General features: G+C 40.3%; 1 protein-coding gene across 4 annotated transcripts in view; it reads left to right on the top strand.

Moving 5' to 3' along the window:
• Positions 1-25,569, top strand: part of samd4b (sterile alpha motif domain containing 4B) — a 91,086-nt gene that overhangs the window by 25,138 nt on the left and 40,379 nt on the right. For all 4 annotated transcript variants that reach the window (XM_072549561.1, XM_072549564.1, XM_072549562.1 and 1 more), the window contains one exon: positions 18,925-19,440. In XM_072549561.1, coding sequence (XP_072405662.1) covers positions 18,925-19,440 — 516 coding nt within the window. The remainder of the gene's footprint in view (positions 1-18,924; positions 19,441-25,569) is intronic.

The raw sequence follows: 25,569 nt of genomic DNA, 5'->3' as shown, positions 1-25,569 counted from the left end.
TGGAGCCACAGAAAATGGGGGAGATACTAAATGAATATTTTGCATTAGTATTTACTGTGGAAAAGGATATGGAAGATAGACTGTAGAGAAATAGATGGTGACATCTTGCAAAATGTCCATATTACAGAAGAGGAAGTGCTGGATGTCTTGAAACGGTTAAAAGTGGATAAATCCCCAGGACCTGATCAGGTGTACCCGAGAACTCTGGGAAGCTAGAGAAGTGATTGCTGGGCCTCTTGCTGAGATATTTGTATCATTGATAGTCACAGGTGAGGTGCTGGAAGACTGGAGGTTGGCAAACATGGTGCCACTGTTTAAGAAGGGTGGTAAAGACAAGCCAGGGAGCTAGAGACCGGTGAGCCTGACCTCTGTGGTGGGCAAGTTGTTGGAGGGAATCCTGAGGGATAGGATGTACATGTATTTGGAAAGGCACGGACTGATTCGGGATAGTCAACATGGCTTTGTGTGTGGGAAATCATGTCTCTCAAACTTGGTTGAGTTTTTTTGAAGAAGTAACAAACAGGATTGATGAGGGCAGAGCAGTAGATGTGATCTATATGGCCTTCAGTAAGGCGTTCAACAAGGTTCCCCATGGGAGACTGATTAGCAAGGTTAGATCTCATGGAATGCAGGGAGAACTAGCCATTTGGATACAGAACTGGCTCAAAGGTAGAAGACAAAGGATGGTGGTGGTGGAGGGTTGTTTTTCACACTGGAGGCCTGTGGCCAGTGGAGTGCCACAAGGATCGGTGCTGAGTCCTCTACTTTTTGTTATTGACATAAATGATTTGGATGTGAGCCTAAGAGGTACAGTTAGTAAGTTTGCAGATGACACCAAAATTGGAGGTGTAGTGGACAGCGAAGAGGGTTACCTCAGATTAAAACAGGATCTGGACCAATGGGCTGAGAAGTGGCAGATGGAGTTTAATTCAGATAAATGCAAGGTGCTGCATTTTGGGAAAGCAGATCTTAGCAGGACTTATACACGTAATGGTAAGGTCCTAGGGAATGTTGCTGAATAAAGAAACCTTGGAGTGCAGGTTCATAGCTCACTGAGAGTGGAGTCGCAGGTAGATAAGATAGTGAAGATGGCATTTGGTATGCTTTTCTTTATTGGTCAGAGTGTTGAGTACAGGAGTTGGGAGGTCATGTTGTGGCTGTACAGGATATTGGTTAGGCCACTGTTGGAATATTGCATGCAGTTCTGGTCTCCTTCCTATCGGAAAGATGTTGTGAAACTTGAAAGGGTTCAGCAAAGATTTACTAGGATGTTGCCAAGATTGGAAGATCTGAGCTACAGGGAAAGGCTGATCAGGCTGGGGCTGTTTTCCCTGGAGCATCGGAGGCTGAGGGGTGACCTTTATAGAGGTTTACAAAATTGAGGGGCGTGGATAGGATAAATAGGCAAAGTCTTTTCCCTGGGGTCAGGGAGTCCAGAACTAGAGAGCATAGGTTTAGGGTGAGAGGGGAAAGATATAAAAGAGAGCTAAGGGGTACTTTTTCACGCAGAGGGTGGTATGGGTATGGAATGAGCTGCCAGAGGAAGTGGTGGCGGCTGGTACAATTGCAACATTTTAAGACTCATTTGGATGAGTATATGAATAGGAAGGGTTTGGAGGGATATGAGTTGGGTGCTGGCAGGTGGGACTGGATTGAGTTGGGATATATGGACGGGTTGGACCGAAGGGTCTGTTTCCATGCTGTACATCTGACTCTATAATAACCAGATCATGAGTAGACCATCTGACCCTTCGTGCCCCCTCTGCAATTCAAAAAGATCGTAGAATTGTTCGAATTATAGAATCACTCCACTTACCCATCCTGTCACCATAACCCATAATCCCTTCACTGTTCAAAAAATTATCTTTGCTTTTAAAACATTCAACTAGGTAGCCTCAACTGTTTCACTAGCAAGGGAATTGCACAGATTCACAACCCTTTGGGTGAAGAAGTTCCTCCTTAATTCAATCCTAAATCTGCTCCCCCTAATTTTGAGGTTGTGTCCTCTTGTAGCTTCACCAGCCAGTGAAAACAACCTCCCTGCTTCTATCTTGTCGATACCCTTAACAATCTTTGTGCTTCTGTAAGATTCCATTCCCCCCTATTCTTCTAAATTCCAATGAATATAATCTCTGTCTCAGCCAACCTTCTCAATCCCAGAATCAATTTAATGAGCGTCCTCTGTGTCCCCTCTGTTGCCAGGACATCCTTTAAGGAGACCAAAACTCCAGGTGAGGCCTCACCAGCACCCTATACAACTGCAATACAACCTCCCTAATTTTAAATTTAATAGCTCCAACAATGATGGTCAAAATTCCATTTACCACCTTAATTACCTGTTGCAAATCATGCACAAGGATACCCAAGTCCCTCTGCACCACAGAATGCTCCAATTTTTAACCGTTCAAATAATAATCCTTTTGACTGTTGTTCCTACCAATATGGATGACTTCACATTTATCCACATTGTTGTTCATCTGCCAGATCTTTCCCCACTCACTTAAACTATCTGTATCCCTCTGCCAACTGAGTCCTCTGCTCTCCCATTCATCTTAGTGTCATCCGCAAACTTTGGCACTCTACACGTGGCCCCCCGTTCCAAATCATCTGTGTAAATTGTGAATAATTGCAGTCCCAACACTGAATCCTGAGGCACACCACTAGTCACTGATCACCAACCAAAAAAGCACTAATTTATCCCACTCTTTACTTCCTGTTAGTTAACCAATCCTTGATCCATGCTATGGTGGCTCAGTGGTTGGCACTACTGCCTCTCAGCACCAGGGTCCCAGGTTCGATTCCAGCCTCTGGTGACTGTGTGGAGTTTGTGCATTCTCCCTGTGTCTGCGTGGGTTTCCTCCCACTGTCCAAAGATGTGCAGGTTAGATGAATTGACCATGCTAAATTGCCCATAGTGTTAGGTGCATTAGTCAGAGGGAAATGGGTCTTGGTGGGTTATTCTTCAGAGGGTCGTGTGGACTTGTTGGGCCGAAGGGCCTGTTTCCACAATGTAGGGAATCTCATCCAATTTAATACATTGCCCGTGATGCCGTGCACCTTTATCCTATGCCAGCAGTGTTTTGTGCAGCACTTTGTTGAATGCCTTTTGCAAATCAAGATACGCCACCACACTCGTAATGTCTTCATTGAATTTCAGTAAATTAGTTAAACATGACCTGCCTTTCGTGAACCCATGCTGCCTCTATCTAGATGTCTTGCTATTTCTGCCTTGATAATGGATTCAAATATTTTCGCCTCTACAGAAGTTAAGTTGACTGGCCCACAATTCCTCACCTTTTGTCTACACCTCTTTTAAGCAAGGGAAAACAACAAATATGATGTCATTCTGCTGGAACTGTCCCAGAATCCAGTGAATTTTAAAAATGATCATGAGCGCATTTGCTTTTTCTCCCACCACCTCTTTTAGTACCCAGTGATGCATTCTATCAGGGCCATTAGTCTTGTCTATCTTTAGCTCCATTAGCTACTACTTTCATGATAATGATCATTTCTAGGTACTCACCTACTTGAAGTCTCCTTGTCGTCATTTCCTAGCATATTATTCATGTCCTCCACTGTGAAGATCGACACAAAATACCTGTTCAATGTCTCGTCTATTTCCTTATTTCCCATTATTAAATCCCCTTTCTCGATCTCTTAAAGCACAGACGTTTGCCTTAGCTGCTCTTTTTTGTTTTTATGTATTTGTAGAAACCTTTGCTGTCTGTCTTATTTTGAATGAGTTTACTGTCGTAATCTATCTTACTTTTCTTTATAGCTTTCTGTTGATCTTTAACATTTTCAAATCTTCTAATTTCCCTGGTCTACTCCCAACATCTCCTTTCTTCTTTTTATTAATTGGCAAGTAACAGGTTGCCGAATAATGACCACTTCCCTTTTATACAGCATAAAAGAATTCCCCACCCCACCAACTTAACTCTTTTACATCTTGTGCACATCAGATCAGCTTGTAAAACTTCAACAAAATTTATTTCTGTAGTGCTCAAGATCTCAACCAAGCAACTCCTTGTATCCCTTCCATTTTGACCTACTTCCCATTTTCCTACCTGTACATTTTTTAAAAACCCATTATATTTTCTCAGTTCTGATTTTTTTAAAAATTAGGGTTAAGTTGACTCTGGCTGGTTTTCCGTGGATGTTGTCTGAGCCTGAATGTACTCAGCATTTCCTGTTCTTATTTCAAATTGTGGCATCTTCAATCTTTTTCTTTAGGGTAGGCAATGGCCTAATGGTACTATTGCTAGACTATTAATCCAGATAATGCTCTGGGGACCTGGGTTCGAATCCCACAAAGGCAAATGGTGAAATTTGAATTAAATAAATTACTGGAATAGAGTCTGATGATGACCATGACTCCATTGTCAATTGTTAGAAAAACCCCATCTGGGTCACTAATCTGGCCCTTTCCTTTTGGGGAAGAAAACTGCTATCTTTACCTGGTCTGGCCTAAACGTGACTCCAGACCCATGGCAATGTGGTTGACTCTTAACTGTTCTCTGGGCAGTTAGGGATCAGCAATAAATACTGGCCTCGCCTTTGACACACTCGTCCTGTGAATAAATAAAGGCATATTTTGCTTTAGTATCCCAGAAGTTTTGTTGTTTGGCTCTGTCCAGCGGAAAGAAACCTGAACTTTACCCTAATTATTGAATAATCAGTGACACAGATTTGAACCTGCTGCCTCCTGATGTTAAGCGACTCTACGTGTTCAGCAATCAAGGTTACCTAATGTGGAACAAACGCAAAATGCTGGAGAGAGACAGCAGGTCTGATGGCATCACGGCAAGAACATTTCAAATATAATATGATATTCAGTTCAAGCCTTAGGAATGTTATGTATGCACATTAGCTACCAGGCTTCCAATGTTGCCATTTGGTTTAATGATGAAACCTCCACAGCCATCCCATACACAGCAAATTCCTACAAACTAGCCTGATATTTACTTGGTCAATGCAACTCTTTCAGCATAAGTCACCAAAAGAAAATAAGCAAGTCATTGAACCCATTTGATAGTTTTGTGATCTCACTGTATCAACTTTACTCTGGCACACAATTACACAACACTTCGCACATAATTGTGAAATGTTTTGGGGGTACTAAATAAAATGCCAATCTTACTGTTTTAGATAAGAGTCTTCTGATCTGACTGAATATATTTAATTGTGTGTTTCTAACTTTGTTGGCCTTTTGTAAATTTTGGACTGTTACACAAGCAGCCTCATTCTGTGCAGGATTATCATCATTCTGCTGATCTTTTAATGGAGCTGATATTCGTACAGTACCTGTTGACTACCAGCTCTGTTTCTTGCCCGAGGTTGTTTGTGGGTTCATTGAGAACAGCAGCTCACTGCCATTTCTGATCAGTTGTCAACCACTGGTTCCTCTATAACAAATTGTTTCCCAATCATGTCTTTTGAGAAGTACCATGTTTGTTCATTTCTTTTCTTTTCTGCTGTCACTCTTAGTTATATTAAATTGTGTCCAGATGATGCAGAATGGAGTAAAATGAGCCATAATGCTTTGTGCTTCCATTGCTGTGTAAACTTTCAAGTGTTGTAACTTGAACTTATGCCTTTTGATATGGTATCCATGCCAGTGTTTGTTTAGTACTGACAACCACTGGTAGGTGAATTAATAGATTTTTTTTCTCTTTCTATCATCAGTGAAATATTTGTATTTTAAATCATGCCTTCCGTTGGCCCAACAACACAAGGACGTGTTATGAGTCCTGAACATGGCCTTGAAGTTTTGTCTAGTCGAAACGTCAGTATGCAATTCCACTAAATTGCAATTAAGTGTGTTACTTTACCCAAGAATCTGGTAATGGGTCCATCTAGCCGTGGTGTGCTTTGATATGCTGCCTTTAACTGCCCTTTTGACTCAGTTTTAGCTTCACCCTCCTCTGCTCGTGTTAAACATTTCACAAGATTCACTGACCGGATTTTCTTCTGTGAATGTTCAACTGAATGCACTTTGCATTGGGAAGTCATTCCATAACACGAAAAGAGTATAAGTTTAAATACTTCAGAATTTACAACCTTGATGCAGCCTTTATTTCATTTATCCCCTCCATTTGGGAATACAATCAGAGGTAGAAAATATTGGACAAAATCTACACTTACACTCCAGTGCAGTACTGCGGGAATATTGCACTGTCAGAGGAGTTGTCTTTTAGATAAGACATTAAACCAGGCCCAACTTGTCCCTTAGGTGATGTGATTGATCCCTATACAGAAAAGACACGATGCATTATCCCTGATCTTTTTATTTATCCCTTGTTGAACATTGCTGAAACACTTATGATCTATATCCCAAATTGTTTTCAAATTTTCTATTATTCTAATGACTCCAGTTCAGAAATTCGGTCTGTAAAGTACCCTTGGTATCCTTAGGCCATAAGATTCTGAAAAAACTAATTTTTTCTTTTGAAAAATCTAAAACTAATTATTTGCACCCCTCCTCTTCAATGGAGGCATCAAAGTCCAATGTAACTTCCCTACCCTACTACCAACCCCCACCCTTCCTTCCCATCCCAACCCAACCAGCAGCACCAAACATGGAGACTTAGTTAGTCTTGGTTCTATACTTCACCTTTCACTAAACTTGTCAATAGACCATTGGGGAAATTGTACTTTTATTTAAAGATGAGTTTTGTGTGTCTGCCAGAGCAAAAGATTACAGTTTGAGTAAAAATAACATGTATTTAATTAGCTACATCTTTGATCTTAGTCTCAGGAAATGTTTACTTATCTTTATCGCAAGATGTCTGTAGAGAATTTTGCTCCAACATAATTCTTTTCCATGTATTGATGAAGTATATTTGCCCTGTCGTGACAAACATGAAATGAGGCATGTCAAATATGCAGAACTACATAAATTTTCAGAACTGACTTGAACTCGATCATGCTGAGGAATTTTTGGAGAATCTAGAGTTTTGTTACTGCCTTTAATATTTGGCATCTTTTTGAAATATCTGATTATAAAGTGGTGGGGGTGGTGGTGAAGATGTGGTACAGAATTGGCCTGATATGTGTGTTGCTAACTTAGTAATCTAGGGACCCAGGCAATGTTCCCAGGACCCATGAAGGAATCCCACCAATGCAGGTGGTGGAAGTGGAATTCAATTTATTCTAAAATTCCAAAATTGAAAGTCTAATAACCATTAAACCACTGTCGATTATGTTTTTTTTTAAAAAACCATTCTGTTACCTAACGTCCTTTTGAGAGAACAAAAGTGCTTCCTTATCTGATCTGGCCTTTGTGACTCCAGACCCACAGTTGCCCCTCAGCTGACTTCTGACTTACCACCCGATGCCTGGAGGAGGAATATCTCTTATTCCGCCTTGGGTCCTGCAACCACATGGGATAAATGGGGATTTCAACAGCTTCCTCACTTCCCCTCCCCTAACATTATCCCAGTTCCCAAGCCTCCAATTAGGCACCATCCTCCGGACCTGGCCATCACTGCCCCCTCTGACCTATCGCCTTCTCCCTCATCTTCATCCACCTATTGCTTTCCCAGCTACCTCCCTCCAACCCCTACCCCCACCCATTTATCTCTCAGCCCCGATCCACAAGCCTCATCCCGATTAAAGGGCTTATGCCCGAAACATCGAATCTCCTGCTCCTCAGATGCTACCTGACCTGCTGTGCTTTTCCAGCACCCCACACTCCACTCTGACCTCTGAAATGGCCTAGCAAACCACTAAGTTGGATCCAACGGCAATTAATGATTCTATCCCAAATAGTGACATCCTCATCCCATGAGTGAATAAATAAAAATACATTTTCTAGGATTCAGACATTCTCTGCAGTTAGAGCAAGGCTAGACCGGTTTACCCTGAAGTGAATGTTCTAGATCCTTGAAAGTATTCTTAGCCTTTTTTAAAAATAAGTATGCAGTAGTAACTGGCACTGAATTACAAAATTATTGTGCTTCAGTGTCCAGAAATGAAGATCCCCCCAATGAATGAATGTAGCTGTTTGCTGATTGAATCCTGTGTGTTTTAACCTGTTTCGTCTACTGGTGCCATTGGGCGAGTCACTTCAGCCAATATGTTTCTCATGAACTTCCTTAATTCGGCCTCTTAAATTTCTGCCAAACCTGCATTAAGTGATCAACTTGTAACCACTAACACTTCATCAGACTATGTAGTTCAAATTGCATTAGCTTCCCTGCATGTATCAAAAAGTTGTGCATACATTTCCACATTTAGCATCCTGCCAAATGAAAATTTTAGTATTATTTCAGTGTCTGTGTTATCTGGACCTGAAACATGTCATCAAGGCACTTTTGCATTTAAACTTTAGGTTGGAGCAGGGAGAGCATTTCTCTTGGGTTATAGGTCTGCACCTAAGTATAAACCCCTGAGCTGTGTTGGATTCCTTTGTAGGGAGCACCTGGGAAAGCAGTCTCTCAACGTGGATGTTGTCATTTTCAAGCAAGGACTACTGGCAATTTTAGTACTTGTCCCTAATTCCAAAATGGCTAATGTTATAAAGTATTGAAGATTTGTAAATGAATGTTAAGAACTTCTCCAGTAAACCAGTTTTCTCTTAGTGGCTGACAAAATAATAATATTGTAGATTGTGCATAGAGCCACATGGAGATTGAAATTCCAGACCTCGTAAACTTGGGTATCACCATCTTTCATCTGAATAGTTGATTTTAGAGCAGCATTGGAGTCTGAATGCAAAATGGTATGGAAATAAGGTACTTCTTTCTTAGAAAACCAATCTTAAACTAAGTATGTCCGCACTTCACGTATGACATCTATTAAACTTAGTTTGAGAGTTTGTGGCTTGTGGTGACTGCCACTAAAATGTATGTTTGTGTTTATTTTTAGTCTCCGTCTAGAGACTTACAGCTGTGCTATGATGCAATGCATTTTAAATTTATTTTGAAGTACCTTGTACCATGCTATCTCTACAATATACTTAGAGTCATAAATGTGCAGCATGGAAGCAGACCCTTCGGTCCAGCTCATCCATGTCGATCAGATCCGAAATTAATCGAGTCCCATTTTCCAGCCTTTGGCCCATATCTCTATAAGCCCTTCCTATTCATGTAACCATCCAGATGCCTTATAAATGTTGTAATTGTACCCGCCTCCACCACTTCCTCTGGCAGCTCATTCCATGCATGCACCACACTGTGTGAAAAAGTTGCCCCTTAGGGCAGTTTTACATCACCTTCGTCCTCTGCCCTCTAATTTTGGACTCCCCCCAACCTGGGGAAAGGACCTCATCTATTTACCCTAACCATGCCCATCATGATTTTATAAACCTCCAGAAGGTCAGCCGATGCTCCAGGGAAAATAGCACCAGCCTATTCAGCTCTGTCTCAACCTCAAACCCCCAGCAACATCCTTGCAAATATTTTCTGAACCCGATTTGGAGGTCCTGGTGTTGGACTGGGGTGTACAAAGTTAAAAATCACACAACACCACGTTATAGTCCAACACGTTTATTTGGAAGCACTAGCTTTTGGAGTGCTGCTCCTTCATCGGGTGGTTTTGGAGTATCTTCCAAATAAACGTGTTCAACCTTAACATGGTGTTGAGATTTTTAACTTTTGTTCTGAGCCCTTTCAAGTTCCACAACATCCTCCTTGTAGCAGGGAGAGCAGAATTGCACACAAGGTATTCCAAAAGTGGTCTAACCAAAAGTCCAGTACAGATACAACATGATATCCAAACTCCTATACTCATTATGCTGACCAATAAAACCAGCATACCAAATGCTGCTTTCAATATCCAATCTATTTGTGACTCCACTTTCAAGGATCTATGAACCTGCATTTGAAGGTCTGTTTGTTAAGCAACACTCCCCCAGCACACTGCCATTAAATGTATAAGTCCTGCCCTGATTTGCCTTTCCAAAATGCAGCACCTCCGTTATCTAAGTTAAACTCCATCTGCCACTCCTTGGCCCATTGGCCCATCTGATTAAGATCCTGCTGTACTCTGGGGTCACCTTCTTCACTGTCCACTGCACCAATTGTGGTGTCATCAGCAAACTTATTAACTATACTTCCTATGTTCACATCCAATTCATTTATATGAATGAAAAAAGCAGTGGACCCAACAACAATCCCTTTGGCACACTACTGGTCACTGGCCTCCAGTCTGGAAAAACAACCTTCCCACCACCATGCTGTCTCCTACCTTTGAGCCAGTTCTGTATCCAAATGGCTAATTCTCTCTATATTCCATGTGATCTAACCTTGCTAACCAGTCTATCATGAGGAACCTTGTCAAACGCCTTACTGATGTTCATCGGTCACGTCCACTGCTCTGCCCTCCTCAATCCTCTGTTACTACTTCCAAAAACTCAATCAAGTTATTGAGACATGACTTCCCAATCAAACATTGGCTTTCGAGTAAATATAATTATATTTCACTCAAATATGCATCTGTACCAACTAGACTTTGTACGAAGGTAAAAAATACCTAAACTCCAATTTCATTTTTGCAAGTGCCTATTTCATTGTACAATCCTTTCGTTTGAATTGCATTTTTAGTGAATTGTTTATAAAAAGTGTTGGTTTTCCAGTTTCGTCTACAGCAGTGTCTTTTTTTTTCCTCTAATCTCTCCACTTCTGCAGTGGAGTGGGGTTTCAAATTCTCTCCATATTGTCTGATGCTCTAACTCTTAGACGTGTATTTATTTTTTGGTTTTGGTTTGTGATTGTGTTGAGTAGAGGTTAGTAGAGAAAGCTTTGACTGTCTGTGCATGCCATCAATAGTAGAGTAGAGTGGTGAACATTTGTACATCGCAAGGGCACTGCATGTGTTAGTCAGAGTCAATCTGAGGGGCATGTAGTGTATTGTTTAGGGTATAACAAGCAATTTTGAATAGTGGAACCATGTTTGGATTTTCAGAACACTCCTGATGAGGTACTGCATTGGGTTTTCTAAACATAAAATCATGGAATTGGAAGTAAAAATGAGCAAAATCTTTGAGAAATAATAGTTAATGGACAGAAAGTGAGATTGGATGTTTATGGGATGGCAAAATATGACAAGTGGGGTGTGACAATATGCCACATGCTTGGGTGTCTCATTTATAAAGGAGTTAATTGAGGGGACTGAGTATATCACTCTTTGCTGGCAGCACAGTGCTGACTGGGAAAGCACACCACGTAATGTAAAAATGCTGGAAAGGGATATAGACCAGTGGAGTAGATTAGATTCCCTACGGTGTGGAAACAGGCCACACCGACCCTCCAAAGACTAACCCACCCAGACCCATTCCCCGACATTTACCCCTGACTAATGCACCTGATACTATGGGTAGTTTTGCATGCCTAATTCACCTCCTCTGCACACCTTTGGACTGTGGGAGGAAACCCACGCTGACATGGAGGGAATGTGCAAACTCCACACCGACAGTGGCCCGAGGTTGGAATCAAACCCAAGTCCCCAGCACTGAGGCAGAAGTGCTAACCACTGTGCCACCCTATTGGGTAGAAGGTGACAGATAGGCTAAATTTGATGAATAGGAGTTTATGGCTTCGTTACGTAGATTGCAAAAGTAGCATTTTTAACACGTGAGAGACTTTGAATACGAGCATTTGAGAGAAACTTATTTGTCCTCTTATACATATGAAGCCAAAATATGGTTATAGAAAGCAATTAAAAGGGCACATAGTACATTAGCCGTTATTGCAAGGAGATTGAAGTTTGAGTAAAGAAACTGTTGCAATTTTAGGATTATGCTCAGCTTGGACTGGTAAGACTAAATGGTCTGTTTCTGTGCTGTATGACTAACTTTCAGACCACATTTAAAATGCATTACTACACACTTGATAATTTGACATCACTGATCAAGGAGGGATATAAATTCCTCGAGGTGCACTGAAGAAACATTTAGATCAGCGTGGTCATATAGTCAGAATTAGTGTTGAATGAAGTTTGGAAGGATGAGCAAGTATCATATTTGAAGCATATATAGTTATGAGGCAAGCAGGGTAAGTGTTGAGAAACTGCTTCCCTTAACTGCACAGTCTAGAACGAAGATGTCACAGCCTCAGGATGAAGACTGATCATTTAGGACAAAGAGGAGAAATGTCTTCGTACAGAGGGTTGGAAATCTTTGGAATTCTCTATTCTAAAGATGTAAGTGATTGTATTTGAGATACGGATTAGTATGTTTTCAGAGCATGATCAAGGTGAGATGCTAAGGGATATATCAGAAAGTAGAATTCTATTAGAAGTTAAGCCATCTTGCTGAATTATGAAGCAGGCTGTGATCTTCAACTCCTATGTCTTTTTTTTTATTATTTCCTTCATCTTTACACCTCAAATCCATGTACAATAATTAGAGCAACCATGATCTGTTTTGGTAAATCAGACTGGAGTTGCTGAATGGCCAGATCCTGTTTTGTGTTCCTGTAGAACTGCATTTAGTGTAGACAGTTTGTTTTTGCCAAAGTTTAAATAATTTTGGCTGTGATTTATGTTTAAACTTAAATCATATATAGATATTATGATCCAAATTGAATTGCAGAGAAAATTGTGTTCATTTTTGGTTTGCAATTTTCTTCATCCTTGTCAGAATCGTGGACATATTAATTTAGATGGCATGCCCCGTACATATCAGACCCTGAACTTCATCCATTGCAGTTGTAGGCAACTAAATTTTTACTTTGCTCAAAGACTGCGTGAATCCGTAAGATTCTGTGAATCCAATTTTTAGATTAGAGTCAATCTGATCATTGTGGGACAGACAGTCTCACACAGGACAGTTCTCCCCTTAGATGCATTTCTGGGCTGACATGACACCAATTGTTAATGTTCACTTGAGAATGTAACTTTTAAAGTTTTGTGATTTAGATATGAAAGAACTGAAACCAACATGATCAGTCTAAAAGATGAGACTTGACTGACAATCCAGGTCTTTTTCAATATATGATTTCAGTTACGTCACACTGTAAACGTTTGCTATAAATTCTGTGTCTTACAATCTTGTATTCCGCAACCATCTGATGAAGGAGCAGTGCTCCGAAAGCTGGTGCTTCCAAATAAACCTGTTTTAAATGAGAATATGCAAGCTGCTTGACTGGAGAAGTTCTATGATACCCCACAGATTAGGGAAAATAAGCAGATATGGGCGAGATTATTTTACATGTGCTTTTTTCTTCTTACTTCAGATGTCCTTTTTTTGGGGAGGGGTGTGATGTCACTTGCTGGGGTTATTGTTTACTTTGTATTTCCTTCCTTCTGTCTTGCTGAAATGCCTCTTATTGGTATATGTGTGTCTTTGTTCTGGGTGGGGGAGGTTGTATTGTCCCCATCTAACTTCAGCTGACTCTTTCTAAGTATTAAGCATGCTTTTCCCTATGCACCTCTGAGTGGAACTTCCCATATTGATACAATCATGATTACTGAGTTAATCACTTTTATTTGCTGTTGCAGTAAAGTAAATGCATTCTATCTTGTGATACCATTGCATTTTATCACCTTGTTTTGATTTCAAACTGTTGAGTTGCTCTGCAATTAAGCTGTTCAGAGTTTGAAACAATTCAGTCAATATGTGCGAGGATGTGAATGTTCTGACCTTGACCATGCTGATGTGATTGGGAGCCTTGTTGGTAAGCTTAAGTTTGATATTTGGATACAGAATTTCCTTTGAAGTTTACCCAGAACAATCTATGGTCGTCTTTCATTTCCATTTTTTAAAATTGTTAGATTTTCAAATTGAAACCTTACGGTACAGAATAATCCAAATGGAATTGCAGATCTGGGCTGTAGGTAAATTTGTAAACTTAGTATGATTGCAACCTAGCTGCCTTTTTGAATTTTGTGATATGCATAAAGCAGTTATAGCATAGTTTGTAAAATAAAATTTGGTGTTAAATGGAAAGTCTGTGTAACTGTTATGCATTTACAGCAAAGTTGCTTCTTTTTTGTTCCTTCACTTTGTTTTTATCCATTCAGAAAAATCCTGTCTTCTGCTGAGGCTTAGTTTCTATAATGTTGCTCAAAGAAACTAAATGAGGTGAGGGAGAAATAGATGGTAGGAAGAGGTATACCATGGGGGAGAGTGGAAGGGGCAGCATTGGAGGGGAAATGGTGGGAAGAGGGACAGCCTAAGAATTGTGCAACGGTGATGGAGGGAAATAGAATCGTAGAAGAGTATGGCATGGAAAGAGACACTTTCGTCCAATTTGTCTGTGCCATCCAGATATCCTAAATTAATCTAGTCCCATTTGCCAACACTTGGCCCATATCCCCCTCAACCCTTCCTATTCATGCACCCATCCAGATGCCTTTTAAATGTTCTGGATGTAGGTTTCCTTGCAGAGCTGGAAGGTTCATTTTCATTTACATGTTGTAATTTGTACCAACCACCTCTTTCTCTGGCAGCTCATTCCGTACATGCACCACCCTCTGTGTGAAAAAGTTGCCCCTTTGATCCCTTTTATATCTTTCCCCTCTCACCCTAAAGCTATGCCCTCTAGTTCTGGACTCCCCCACCCCAGGGAAAAGACTTTGTCTGTTTATCCTATCTATGCCCCTCATGATTTTATAAACGTCAATACGGTCACCTCTCAGCCTCCTGTCCAGAGAAAACAGCCTCAGCCTATTCAGCCTGCCCCTATATCTCAAACCCTCAACCTGGTAATATCCTTGTACATCTTTTCAGAACCCTTTTCAAGTTTCACAGCATTTTTCCTACAGTAGCAAGACCAGAATTGCACGCAATATTCCAAATGTGGCCTAACCAATATCCTGTACAGCTGCCATATGACCTCCCAATGCTCTGACCAATAAAGGAGAGCATATTATATATAGTCTTCACTATCCTGTCTACATGGCATCACCAACCCAAAAACCTAAACACATAAATAGAAAGCGGGCCATGCCATCAGTGCTTCATCCGGAGGCTCACTGATGATGATACCTAGTTTGGTGACGAAACGTCTGAAAATGAACCTTCTAGCTCAGCGAGCAGACCTACAAACAGAACTCCCCCGGACCTTACCATAAAGTGTATAAGTCAAGACAGCACAATGGATCAGCGATTGGCACTGCTGCCTCGCAGTGCCAGGGACCCAGGTTCAATTCCAGCCTCAGGCGACTGCCTATATGGAGTTTGCACATTCTCTGTGCCTGCATGAGTTTCCTCTGAATGCTCTGGTTTGCTCCCATGATCCAAAAATATGTAGGTTAGGTGAATTGGCCATGCTGAATTTCCCATTTGTGATCAGGGATGTGTAGGTTAGGTGCATTAGTCAGGTGAAATGTAGAGTAATAGGGTAGGGGAATGGGTCTGGGTGAGAGCATTGGTGTGGACTTGTGGGGCTGAAGAATTTGTTTCCACACATAGAGATTCTATGGTCTATGAAGTGCTGCTCTGATTTGCCTTTCCAAAATGCAGCACCTCACATTTATCAAAGTTAAACTCTATCTGCCACTCTTTGATCCCGTTGTACTCTGAGATAACCTCCTTTGTTGTCCACTACACTTGACAAAGGGTCAATTAGACTTCAACTCTTTTCTCTCCTTACAGATGCTGCCAGACCAGCTGAGATTTTCCAGCATTTTCTCTTTTGGTTTCCAATTTTGGTGTCATCTGCAAACTTACTATGCCTGCTATGTTCACATCCAAATCACTTGCATAAATGATGAAAAGTAGTAGACCCAGCCCCAAGCCTTGTGGCACACTACTGGTCACTGGCCTTCAGTCTGAAAAGTAACCCTCCCACTGCCACCCTGTCTCCTACCTTCGAGACAGTGCTGTATCCAAATAGCTAATTCTCGCTGTGTTCCATGTGATCTAACCTTGCTAACCAGTCTGTCATGAGGAACCTTGTTGAATGCCTTACTGAAGTCCATATAGATCATGTCCACTGCTCTGCCCTCATCAATTCTTCAAAAAACTCAAATCAAGTTCGTGAGACGTGATTTCCCATGCACAAGCCTTGCTGACTATCCTTACTCAGTCCTTGCCTTTCCAAATACATGTAAATCTTGTATATTAGGATTCCCTCCAACAACTTGCCCACGACTGGCGTCAGGCCCACCCGTCCATAGTTCCCTGGATTTTCTATACCATCATTATTTAGTGGCACCATGTTAGCCAACATCTAGTCTTCCAGCACCTCACCTGTGACTATCGATGATACAGATATGTCAGCAAGGGGCCCTGCAATCACTTTCCTAGCTCCCAACAGAGTTATAGGGTGCACCTGATCAGGTGCCGGAGATTTATTCACCATTAGACTGGATAGTCTGAGGCTTTTTTCAATGAGTGTTAGAGGTTGAGGTGGCCTTATGGAAGTTTATGAAATCATGATGGTGAATAGCCAAGGTCTTTTCCCTGGAGAGGCAGAGTCCAAAGCTAGAGGGTTTAAGGTGCGAGGGGAAAGACTTAAAAGGGACCTGAGGGGCAACATTTTCATGCAGAGTGTGGACATTTATGGAATGAGCTGCCAGAGGAAGTGGTGGAGGCTGGTACAATTACAGCATTTAAAATGCATCTGGAATGCTTTAGGAAGAGTTTAAGAGGAATACAGGCCAAATGCTGACAAATGGGACTTGACTAATTTAGGATAACTGGTCTGCGTGGATAAGTTGAATCAAAGGATCTGTTTCCACGCTGTACAGCTCTATGATGCTATAACGCTGAATGCTGTCAAACCTCTTGTGGTGTTGGAGATGCACCCATCCACATAAGTGATGAGTATTCCATCACATTTTAGAATTGTGCATTGTAGATGATAGTATTTGGGAAGTTGGGGGTAAGTTACTTGCCACAGTATTTTTATGTTCTGACTCCCTCTGTACCCAGCATTCATGTGGAGTGTCTATTTGAGTTTCTGGTCAGTAGTAACCCCAAGGATGTTAATCTGTTTTATCTTCATATATTGGGGTTCTCTAATAAGGGCATGATGCAGTTAATAGTTTCATGTTTAAGACTGGTTCATGTTTTTCGTTCATCTTGCATTTCGCAACTTACCTGGCCAAGACAGAGTCAGCTGTTCAGCCATTGAAGCGTGGCTTTGAGTTTTGTGCTTTATTCACTCTCTGCATTAGTTTGACCTGAGCCTCGAGAGTGAGGACTGCAGTTGCTAGAGGTCAGAGTTTGAGTATGGTGCTTGAAAGCACAGCTGGTCAGGCAGCATCTGAGGAGCAGGAGAATTGGCGTTTCAGGCATAAACCCTTCATCAGGAATTCCTGAAGGGCTTATACCTGCAACATCAATTGACATGAGCCTGGTCTGATTGAGGAGATCATTAAAATATCAACCAAAATGAAGGCCTCTAATTTTCCCTCAAGTTTGTAGAGTAGAGATCTCATTGGTTTTCCTCTATTCTAATCTGTAGACTGTTCTTATTTTCTACTTCATCCTTATGCTTGCATATGTGTATATTATTAAACAAGAATATACTAAACTGCTAACTGCTTAATCTTAACAAAGTACATAATCTATAGAGAAAAGCTGGGCTACCATGGCAGAAAATTCCCTGGGAGGTCATGTGTTTAGTGTGGCACATAATAGAAAACTACTGGACGAGGGATACACAGGCTAAAAAATCAATCTGTTCAATTTTGTCCTGGGTTATCATTTCTAAACATTCAATGAAATTAAGTCACTTAGTTGAATGTGGACTAATTGAAGAAAAGCAGCATGTATTTGGTAAAGATAAATTGGGTTTACCTAGCCTGCTTGAGTTTCTTGATGATGAGGGTTTTTGAAGAGATTTTGATGTAGTGCACATAGACTTCCAAAGACATTAAAGTGTCACATAACTAGTTCTGTCAGAAACCAGACTCCATGGAAATAAAGGAATGATAGTGGCTTGGATGCAAAGTTGAATGAATGATGGGAGCAGTAGTGGTGAATTTCTTTTTTGGACTGAAAGAAGATACGGTGAGGGATTCCTTGGGGAGCTATTAACAGGACCAAGACAATAGTTTTTCTTTGTATTAATGGCCTAGGCTTGAATGGGGAGCAATTTCAAAATTTGCTATGCCACCAAACTTGAAAGTATTCTGAACCTTGTGACAACAGTGGTAGACCTCGAGCAAATATTATGAGTTTGTGTAATAGCTGGGCAGATGACACTTAATGTTGACAAATGTGAAGTGATGCATTTTGGCAGGAGGATCAAGAGGTGGCCACAGGAGCATAGAGTTCTGGGAGTACGCCTGCACACCTTACTGGCAATGCAGTTTGAAAAAAATGGTTAATATGGAATCTTGGAATTTAATAATAAAGGCATAATGTACAAAAGCATGAAAGTTGTGGTGAGCATCTGTCTTTAAAGTGCTGGTTGTCCTCAGCTGGAGTATTGTGTCCAGCTCTGGTCACTTCATTTTTAAAAGGTTGTAAATGTATTCATAAGTGTAAAAAAAGGATTTACAAGAATGCTTCCAAGGTAAAGAACTGTAGTTATCTGTATGGATTGGAGAAGCTGGCCTGTCTTCCTCAGAAGAGGAAGTTGAGAGCAAATTTGACTAGTGTTCAAAATTGGAAGGAAATGTCACAGATGGAGAGACCCTTCCATTTCATAGAAGGCTTGAGAAGCAAAAATTGCAAATTTGAGACAAATTGGAAATAAATCTTAACACTACAAGGAGTTTGAATCTGGAATGCCCTGCCTATAAGGGTGATGGAGGCAGATTCATTCAAGACCTCTAAAGAAAAATAATTTGCAGCACTACAGTGAAAAAGACAGGGGAATAACAATCTAGATATTAATTTTTAACAAGTCACTAATCCAGAGTTCCTTTTTATACAGAAATTTAAATTTATCAGATAAATACTGCCTTTTGACTGCATATGTGAGCCGAAAATGCATTGACTTTGAGGGTGACTGAAAGATATTGAAAGTTTGTGATAGAAAAAGCTTTATTTCAAATGATTTGAATTTCACTTTGTTCATTTTGTAGCTTTCATCAGCCAATGGCATCAGGATCCAAAGGAAAAAGTTGTTCTACAATTGCTTTCCCATCTTCCTTTACTTCAGCCTGGGAATGTGGAGGCAAAGTCGGAATATATGAAACTGCTCCAAAAGGTGTTGGCCTATTCCATCGATAGCAATCTCTTCATCGAAGAGAGTAGACAGCTGTTATCCTATGCACTAATCCATCCTGCCACATCACTGGATGACCGGAGTTCTCTAGCCTTATGGCTAACCCACTTGGAGGAACGCATTTCAACCAACTACAGTTCGCAAAATGTGAGCCCAGCAGACTCTATTTACACAGGAGTGTATAACCAAAATCAAAGGCAGAATGTTGAAGACAAGCTAAATGAATGGCAGAGTCGAGCAGACAGTGGCATGTGCATAACTGTCCCTGCTTGGCAGGACAAGCCAATGACTTGTGAGAATGGACATTTGCCTCTGCATACATCTGCATCGGTGCCATCTGCTATCAATAACATTGGAAGCAATGCAAGTACAGGTAACTTAGACATTTAATGATCAAGTTTGAACCCAAAGGATGGCTTATGCTTGAAGCTTTAATCTAAATGTTTCTGGTATGATTGCAATATGTTGTCACCTTGTAGTTACCAAAGGTAAATTTGTTGAGTGGAATAGTCCCTCGCAACAAAAATGGACATTATAAAGACAATCTTTATTAGGTAATTCTGAAGCTTTTTGGCATTGTAAGTCATTAAACTCTGCCCAGTGTGTTAGGAAAAGGTCATTGTTTTGACCCATACTAATCTGTGTACCAAAAGGTCCATGACTATCTTTATTCTTAGTGCATATATCTATATCATAAATAATGGTGGGTCGTTTGATTGTGAAACTCTCATATAGAGATACCTGATATGCTCCCCTCTGTACGTAACAGCTTTCCAGCAAGGTTCCTTAGCATTATTTGGAAACAGTAACACTAGCTGAACATTTTTAATTGCTATAACTCTGAAATTGCTTTTGCATACAAACTGAAAGACAAACTAAGTTCAAACACTGCTGAATCAGTGCCTCGATGGCTTATAAATCCTTTGTATTACAGCACAACTGATGCCATTCAACCTATAGCACCTTCGTTGGTGCTAGCTCTTCAGTTATTAGTTTTGGTTATGCTGCCCTGCCCTCCTTGCAAAATCACTTTCAGATTATAGTTTTTTTTTCTTCATTCATGAGTTGTCGACATCATTGGCAAGGCCAGCATGTATTGTTCATCCCAAAGATCAGAAGAATTAACCATGTTCCTCTAGGTCTGGAGTCACGTAAACCAGAATAGGTAAGGGTGGCATGTTCCTTCCCTGAAGAATGTTTATGAACCAGATGGTTTTTCCCAACAATCAGCAATGATTTTGTGGCTATTATTAGCCTCCTAATTCCAGATTTTAAAAAAAATTCAGACCTCGCCATCTGCCATGGTAGAATTTGAACCCATGTCCCCAGGACATTACTTGGCTCTTTGCACTAATAGTCCCGTGATAATATCGCTAATCTAATGCCTTCCCATAAAGAGTCCCCATTGCATGTACCCAAAAACACTTGTGGCTAAGCATTTTATGCTCTGGCTTGTGCATTCTGGTCCTTGGTTTTCAAGTCTGTGTCCTTGTAATATCCTCCAATTCTCAAAGATTTCTCTGTTCCTAATTGACCTCTTGTGTATGCCCAATCTTAATTTAAGTCATGATGGATACTTAAAAGCCACTCTTTTGACTAAGCTTTTTTAAAAAAATTCTGTGTGGCTCAGTGGAAGTCTTTTGCTGACAATCCTGTGAAGAGCGTAATGGCATTTTGCTTTGCTAAAGGTTCAGGGTGAAGATAGGTTTTTATAGCTTTGTCCTTCATTTTTCTCGTGATCTGGAATCTGGTTAAGAGTTCACTATTTTACTGAAAGAAAAAACTGTCACTATATAGTTCATTATATATAAAAGACATATGAGTAACGCTTAACTATCCAATGATTAAAAGTCTTAATTTTGTCCCAGAAAATAAGTTATGCATCAAACAAACAGGAAAAACTTGGATTGCTGGCACCTTTTATGTCCTCTGAGTGTCCTGATGTACTTTCTGGCCAATTAATTATTTAGTCACAGTTGTTGTAGCTTACTAATAATTTTGTGAAGTGACTCAGTGCCTGCTAATGTTGAGCTCTGCTTATACAAATTAATTAAACATTAGTATCTGCACTGGAACCACTTAGTAAAATTGTCCAATGTTTTTTGAACAGAACAACACAGTTAAAGGCCCTTCGGCCCTCGCTCTAGTGACTAATAATGAAAAGTAGTGATCAGGTTCATAAATGAAGAATAGCAAGGTACGAGTGCTGTGCAGTACTGAGAATTGGATCTCGGCAAAATGGTTAGCATCTTTAAAACGTACTGAGTTAACTGAGCTAGAATCTAGCTAACTGCTTTTCTAAAAGTTTTTGAACCAGAAATTTGTCTGCTGTACCATATTTTAAGAATCATTCATTTATTCCATCTGCTCCTCTCAAGGGTTTTTTAGCAGTAGAAATATTTTAAGCAGTTCAGCGAGTTGTTCCAGCAAACTGCACCATAGGATAGTTTATGAATTTCACCAGACTTTATGAACATGGCAATGTCACTTGGAATAGGCCGAAGGGGGAGCTTAACGAGGACAGCAGTCCCGCAAAGAATGTCCATCTATTTTGACTATCATAAGCTGTTCTGTTTTTGGTTGACTGGCATTGACCAAGGCCTGGGAGCTGAAGGGCAAAATATGGTCCAAGAAGAGAGTACTAAAGGAGGGAGAAAATAACTTATCTGCTATAGACATTTTCTGTTTTAATGTTACATAATAGAAAACGTGTGTTAGAAAAGCTGCAGACAATATTCAGTGCTCAACTGTGCCAATAGTGTCAGCCTATATATAGATTAGAACAAAAATGCCTGAAGGCAGTACATATCTACAGCTGTTTTTCTCCTCCATGCAGTCAAATAAAATTATGCATCTAGTACGTTCTGTGAATGACATGCACATGAAACAAGTAGAAATAAATGATTGATTTTAATCAGTTATGATGAGATGGCGCTGTTTAAAAACCATTGGCAGCAGACCAGTTCTGATTAGGGTTTTTTCTTGTGCATAATGTATGTACTGAAACACACTCTAGAGATGCAGAAGTCCCAGTGCTGTCATGTGTTTTTCTCTCCTATCTTACATTTGCTATCAACAGTCCAGAAATGCAATTTTTGCATTGCATTCCTATAGGGATTTTTTCAAAACATGCCAGAATATCTGAATAGATTGAGTGAGTCACAAATGTGATATACCATATAGTAACTATGAATGCACAGCTTTTGCACGTAACAAGTGTTGAGTTACTCAAGTTACTGTGTAAACTCAGTACTTTTTGATGGGCAAGAAATTGACTAACTACCCTACATAATTATTGTCCCTGTAGATGAGCCTTTAAAGTAAAAACATTTATTTGGTCATTTTGATATGCTACAAGGACATGTGTAGTTAACTATCTTCGGTGCCAGTGGGAATTGTCGAGCAGCGATCAACCGCATTGCTGTTGTCTTTTTCTGAAGAGTAGCATTGGCAATCCAGTGAAGTATAATCATGATCATGAACTTGTTGAGCTTAATGGCTCTTTTCTGTGATATAAATACCATACTTGCTCCCATATTACATTGAGGCAAGTGCAGCACTTAGTAAAGCATTCTGCAGTCTCTGTTGCTCTATTAGAGTACTAAAAAAAAATCATGCTCGTGTGACCCATTGACTTTTTTTTTCCAATTTGGGAAGTATGATTCATATGCTGCATTATTCCCTAGCTGTGATCTCACCCAAGCAATGAGGTCCAAGCCTTTTAGCAGCTCTGCTTTGCACAGGCTGCTAGCACTACCTTCGTGTTTACTTTGTGTATTTGCCATCTTTATTGGAAGTCTCCATCCTTCAATAACACATCCCAGTCTCGTAACCTTTCACCATCATCAGAAAATGGTGAACATGAATAAGTCATTGTTGTTTCTCTGCAGCACACTGGCATTGTGCTGACCACGCCAGGCCAAGTGCTTTTCTTTTTTTTTACGAAGTAATTTTTGGGGAGGGTGGTGGGAGAAGAATCTTCTTGTGAAACTCTAACATTGATGACAAGTAATTGTTCATCCATCCTATAGATCTTTTTAAAAAAAATATTGTGCACAAGCTATTTTAATGTTTCCAACTAACTTGTATTTATATGCTGATACCATAGTTTCATCCCACACGCATCTTGTCATAATGTTCGTCTGTTTTCATTGAATCATAGGATTGCGACAGTGTGAAAAGAGGCCATTTGGTTCTTCGAGTCTGCATCCCACTCATAAACGCACCCTACCAATTCTATCCCCATAACCCCACATTTGCCATTGCTAACCCATCTAACCTGCATATCCCTGGAGGGGCAACTTAGCGTGGCCAATCCACCTAACTTTCACATGTTTGGACCTCCGCACAGTTGCCTGAAGGTGGAACCAAACCCAATGTCATTGCTTTGCCCCCCCCAACCCCCAAAAAACAAAGCTAAACACTCAGACACCGTATAGTTTTACCTCCTTCATCTTTATTCTGGGCCCTGGAGGGAGAGAGACAGATCACCCATGTGCACAGGGACATGAGTTCTCAGTCTTCTCTCTCGAACAGCAGTTTCTTAATGAAATATGTAATAATTTTACAGGGGGGAGCATACAGATGAGGCAACATATATATTGATTGGGTGATGTATTGATTACAATCAGCAAGTGTCAACAGTAAAGATTAAGCCATCTGCTGTTACACATTCAATGTTCTTAACCTTAACTGGCTTCACATAATGAATACTTTTCACCTTGTTAAACTGACCTTACATACTGAACACTTCGACATAATGAATGCTTTTCCACCTTGTTAACCCATTACCCTTGACTCCAGCACCCCATTTTTAACTGCAAGCTCTTATCTGATCTGAATCATGCTCAGTTGAACCTTTGTTTCACAAAACTCAAAACTTAACTCCTTCCCTTCCTGCCCATACCATGTACACATTCTCACCAAGTCTGTGACCTTATGAGGCAGTAGTGCTAACCACTGAGCCATTATGCTGCCTATTTTTGTTTTCGTGGAGGTTTGTGAACAGTTTGTTTTGGCTGCATATTTACATGTTTCACAGTTTGAATCTAGAGATGACACACCTGTGTTTGAATACTGAAGGAAATGTGCCTTGCTATTGATTGTTTGGCTTGTCTTTGAGACTTGTTAATATGCTGCATTCTCCAGTCTGAAGAAATTATGTATAATTAAGGTAGTTGAATATTCTGGCTAACAGAATTACATCAATTAGGAAGCCATCAGTTATGCTGGATTTTTCCTTTTAATCACCGAACTTTCCTTCATGATCCTTACTTTCCCCTGTTCCTGTGAAGTAAGGTAAACTAATAATATTGCTTTCACAGAAAAGATAAAATGAGATAAGACCCTTTCACTCCCCTCCCCTTCCCCGATTTGAATTATTTAATCCACTTCATTTCTATAGAAATGATTTGTTATTGTATTTATCAACTGAAAACTGGTACTGAGATATTTAGTCAGTGAAGTTTCTAGTGATGACCATGATTTTTGAGCATACAGATTTCTATGGGATATAAAATTAATTCTGCTCCTTTAGGGAATAATGCATCTATTTTCAGCAGTCCGAGTGGGAGAAAGTGCTTGCTATTTAATAGGGGGAGGAAACGTTGTGGGGGATGTGAAACAACAATTCTAATGAAAGATGCTGTAGACTTGCTCTCCCCTCTCCATCCCAAGACACCGTCATGATTAAGGCAGTAGGAAAAGATGATTGGCTAACTTTTTCTCCACTGATTCAAAGCCCAACCTTTTTTGTACTAAGTGAAAATTCTAGTAACTGGATTTGAACTCCATGTTAGGTAAGCTCAGTGAATTTTATTATTTGCTGTGTTTTAATTACTGAAGAGGTCTCACTGGGCTACTTGCTGGTTGATATTGTAGAATTTAAATGGCAAATATTAAAAGCTTGTGGCAATCTATTTATTGGTATTTTAAAAATCAATTTGTATTTATAATGCAATAAAATGCTCCAAAGTACTGTTCAGTAGTCATATGAACCAAAACCTGATCAGTCACATAAGGAAGTATTGGGAAGAATGATTAGAGTTCGGTTTTAAGAAATATCTCAAAAGAGGAAAGAAATGCACAGAGGTTTAGAGAGGAAATTCCAGAGCTTAAAGCTCTGGCAGGTGAAGCAAGACTGCCAGTGGTGGAGCAATAACTTGAGGGAAGAAGGAGAAAATGACCTTTCAGAAGACTGATTTGGAGATGCCAGTGTTAGACTGGGGTGTACAAAGTTAAAAACCTCACAACACCAGGTTATAGTCCAACAGGCTTGATTGGAAGCACTCTCTTTCGGAGCACTGCTCCATCATTATGTGGTTGTGACGGTCACCTGGTGAAGGAATGGTGCTCCGAAAACTAGTGCTTCCAATTAAACCTGTTGGATTATAACCTGGTGTTGTGTGATTTTTAACTTCTCAGAAGACTAATCTTATTGCAACACTGAGACAGGCAATCACTTGCTCTTGGTTCATGTTGTCACCTCTCAGTAAGTTTCCAA

This window comes from Chiloscyllium punctatum, chromosome 29, assembly GCF_047496795.1.
Source record: "Chiloscyllium punctatum isolate Juve2018m chromosome 29, sChiPun1.3, whole genome shotgun sequence".
Lineage (NCBI taxonomy): Eukaryota > Metazoa > Chordata > Chondrichthyes > Orectolobiformes > Hemiscylliidae > Chiloscyllium > Chiloscyllium punctatum.
Note: the sequence above shows the minus strand (reverse complement) of the source record. Positions and strands in the feature narration are given on the sequence as shown.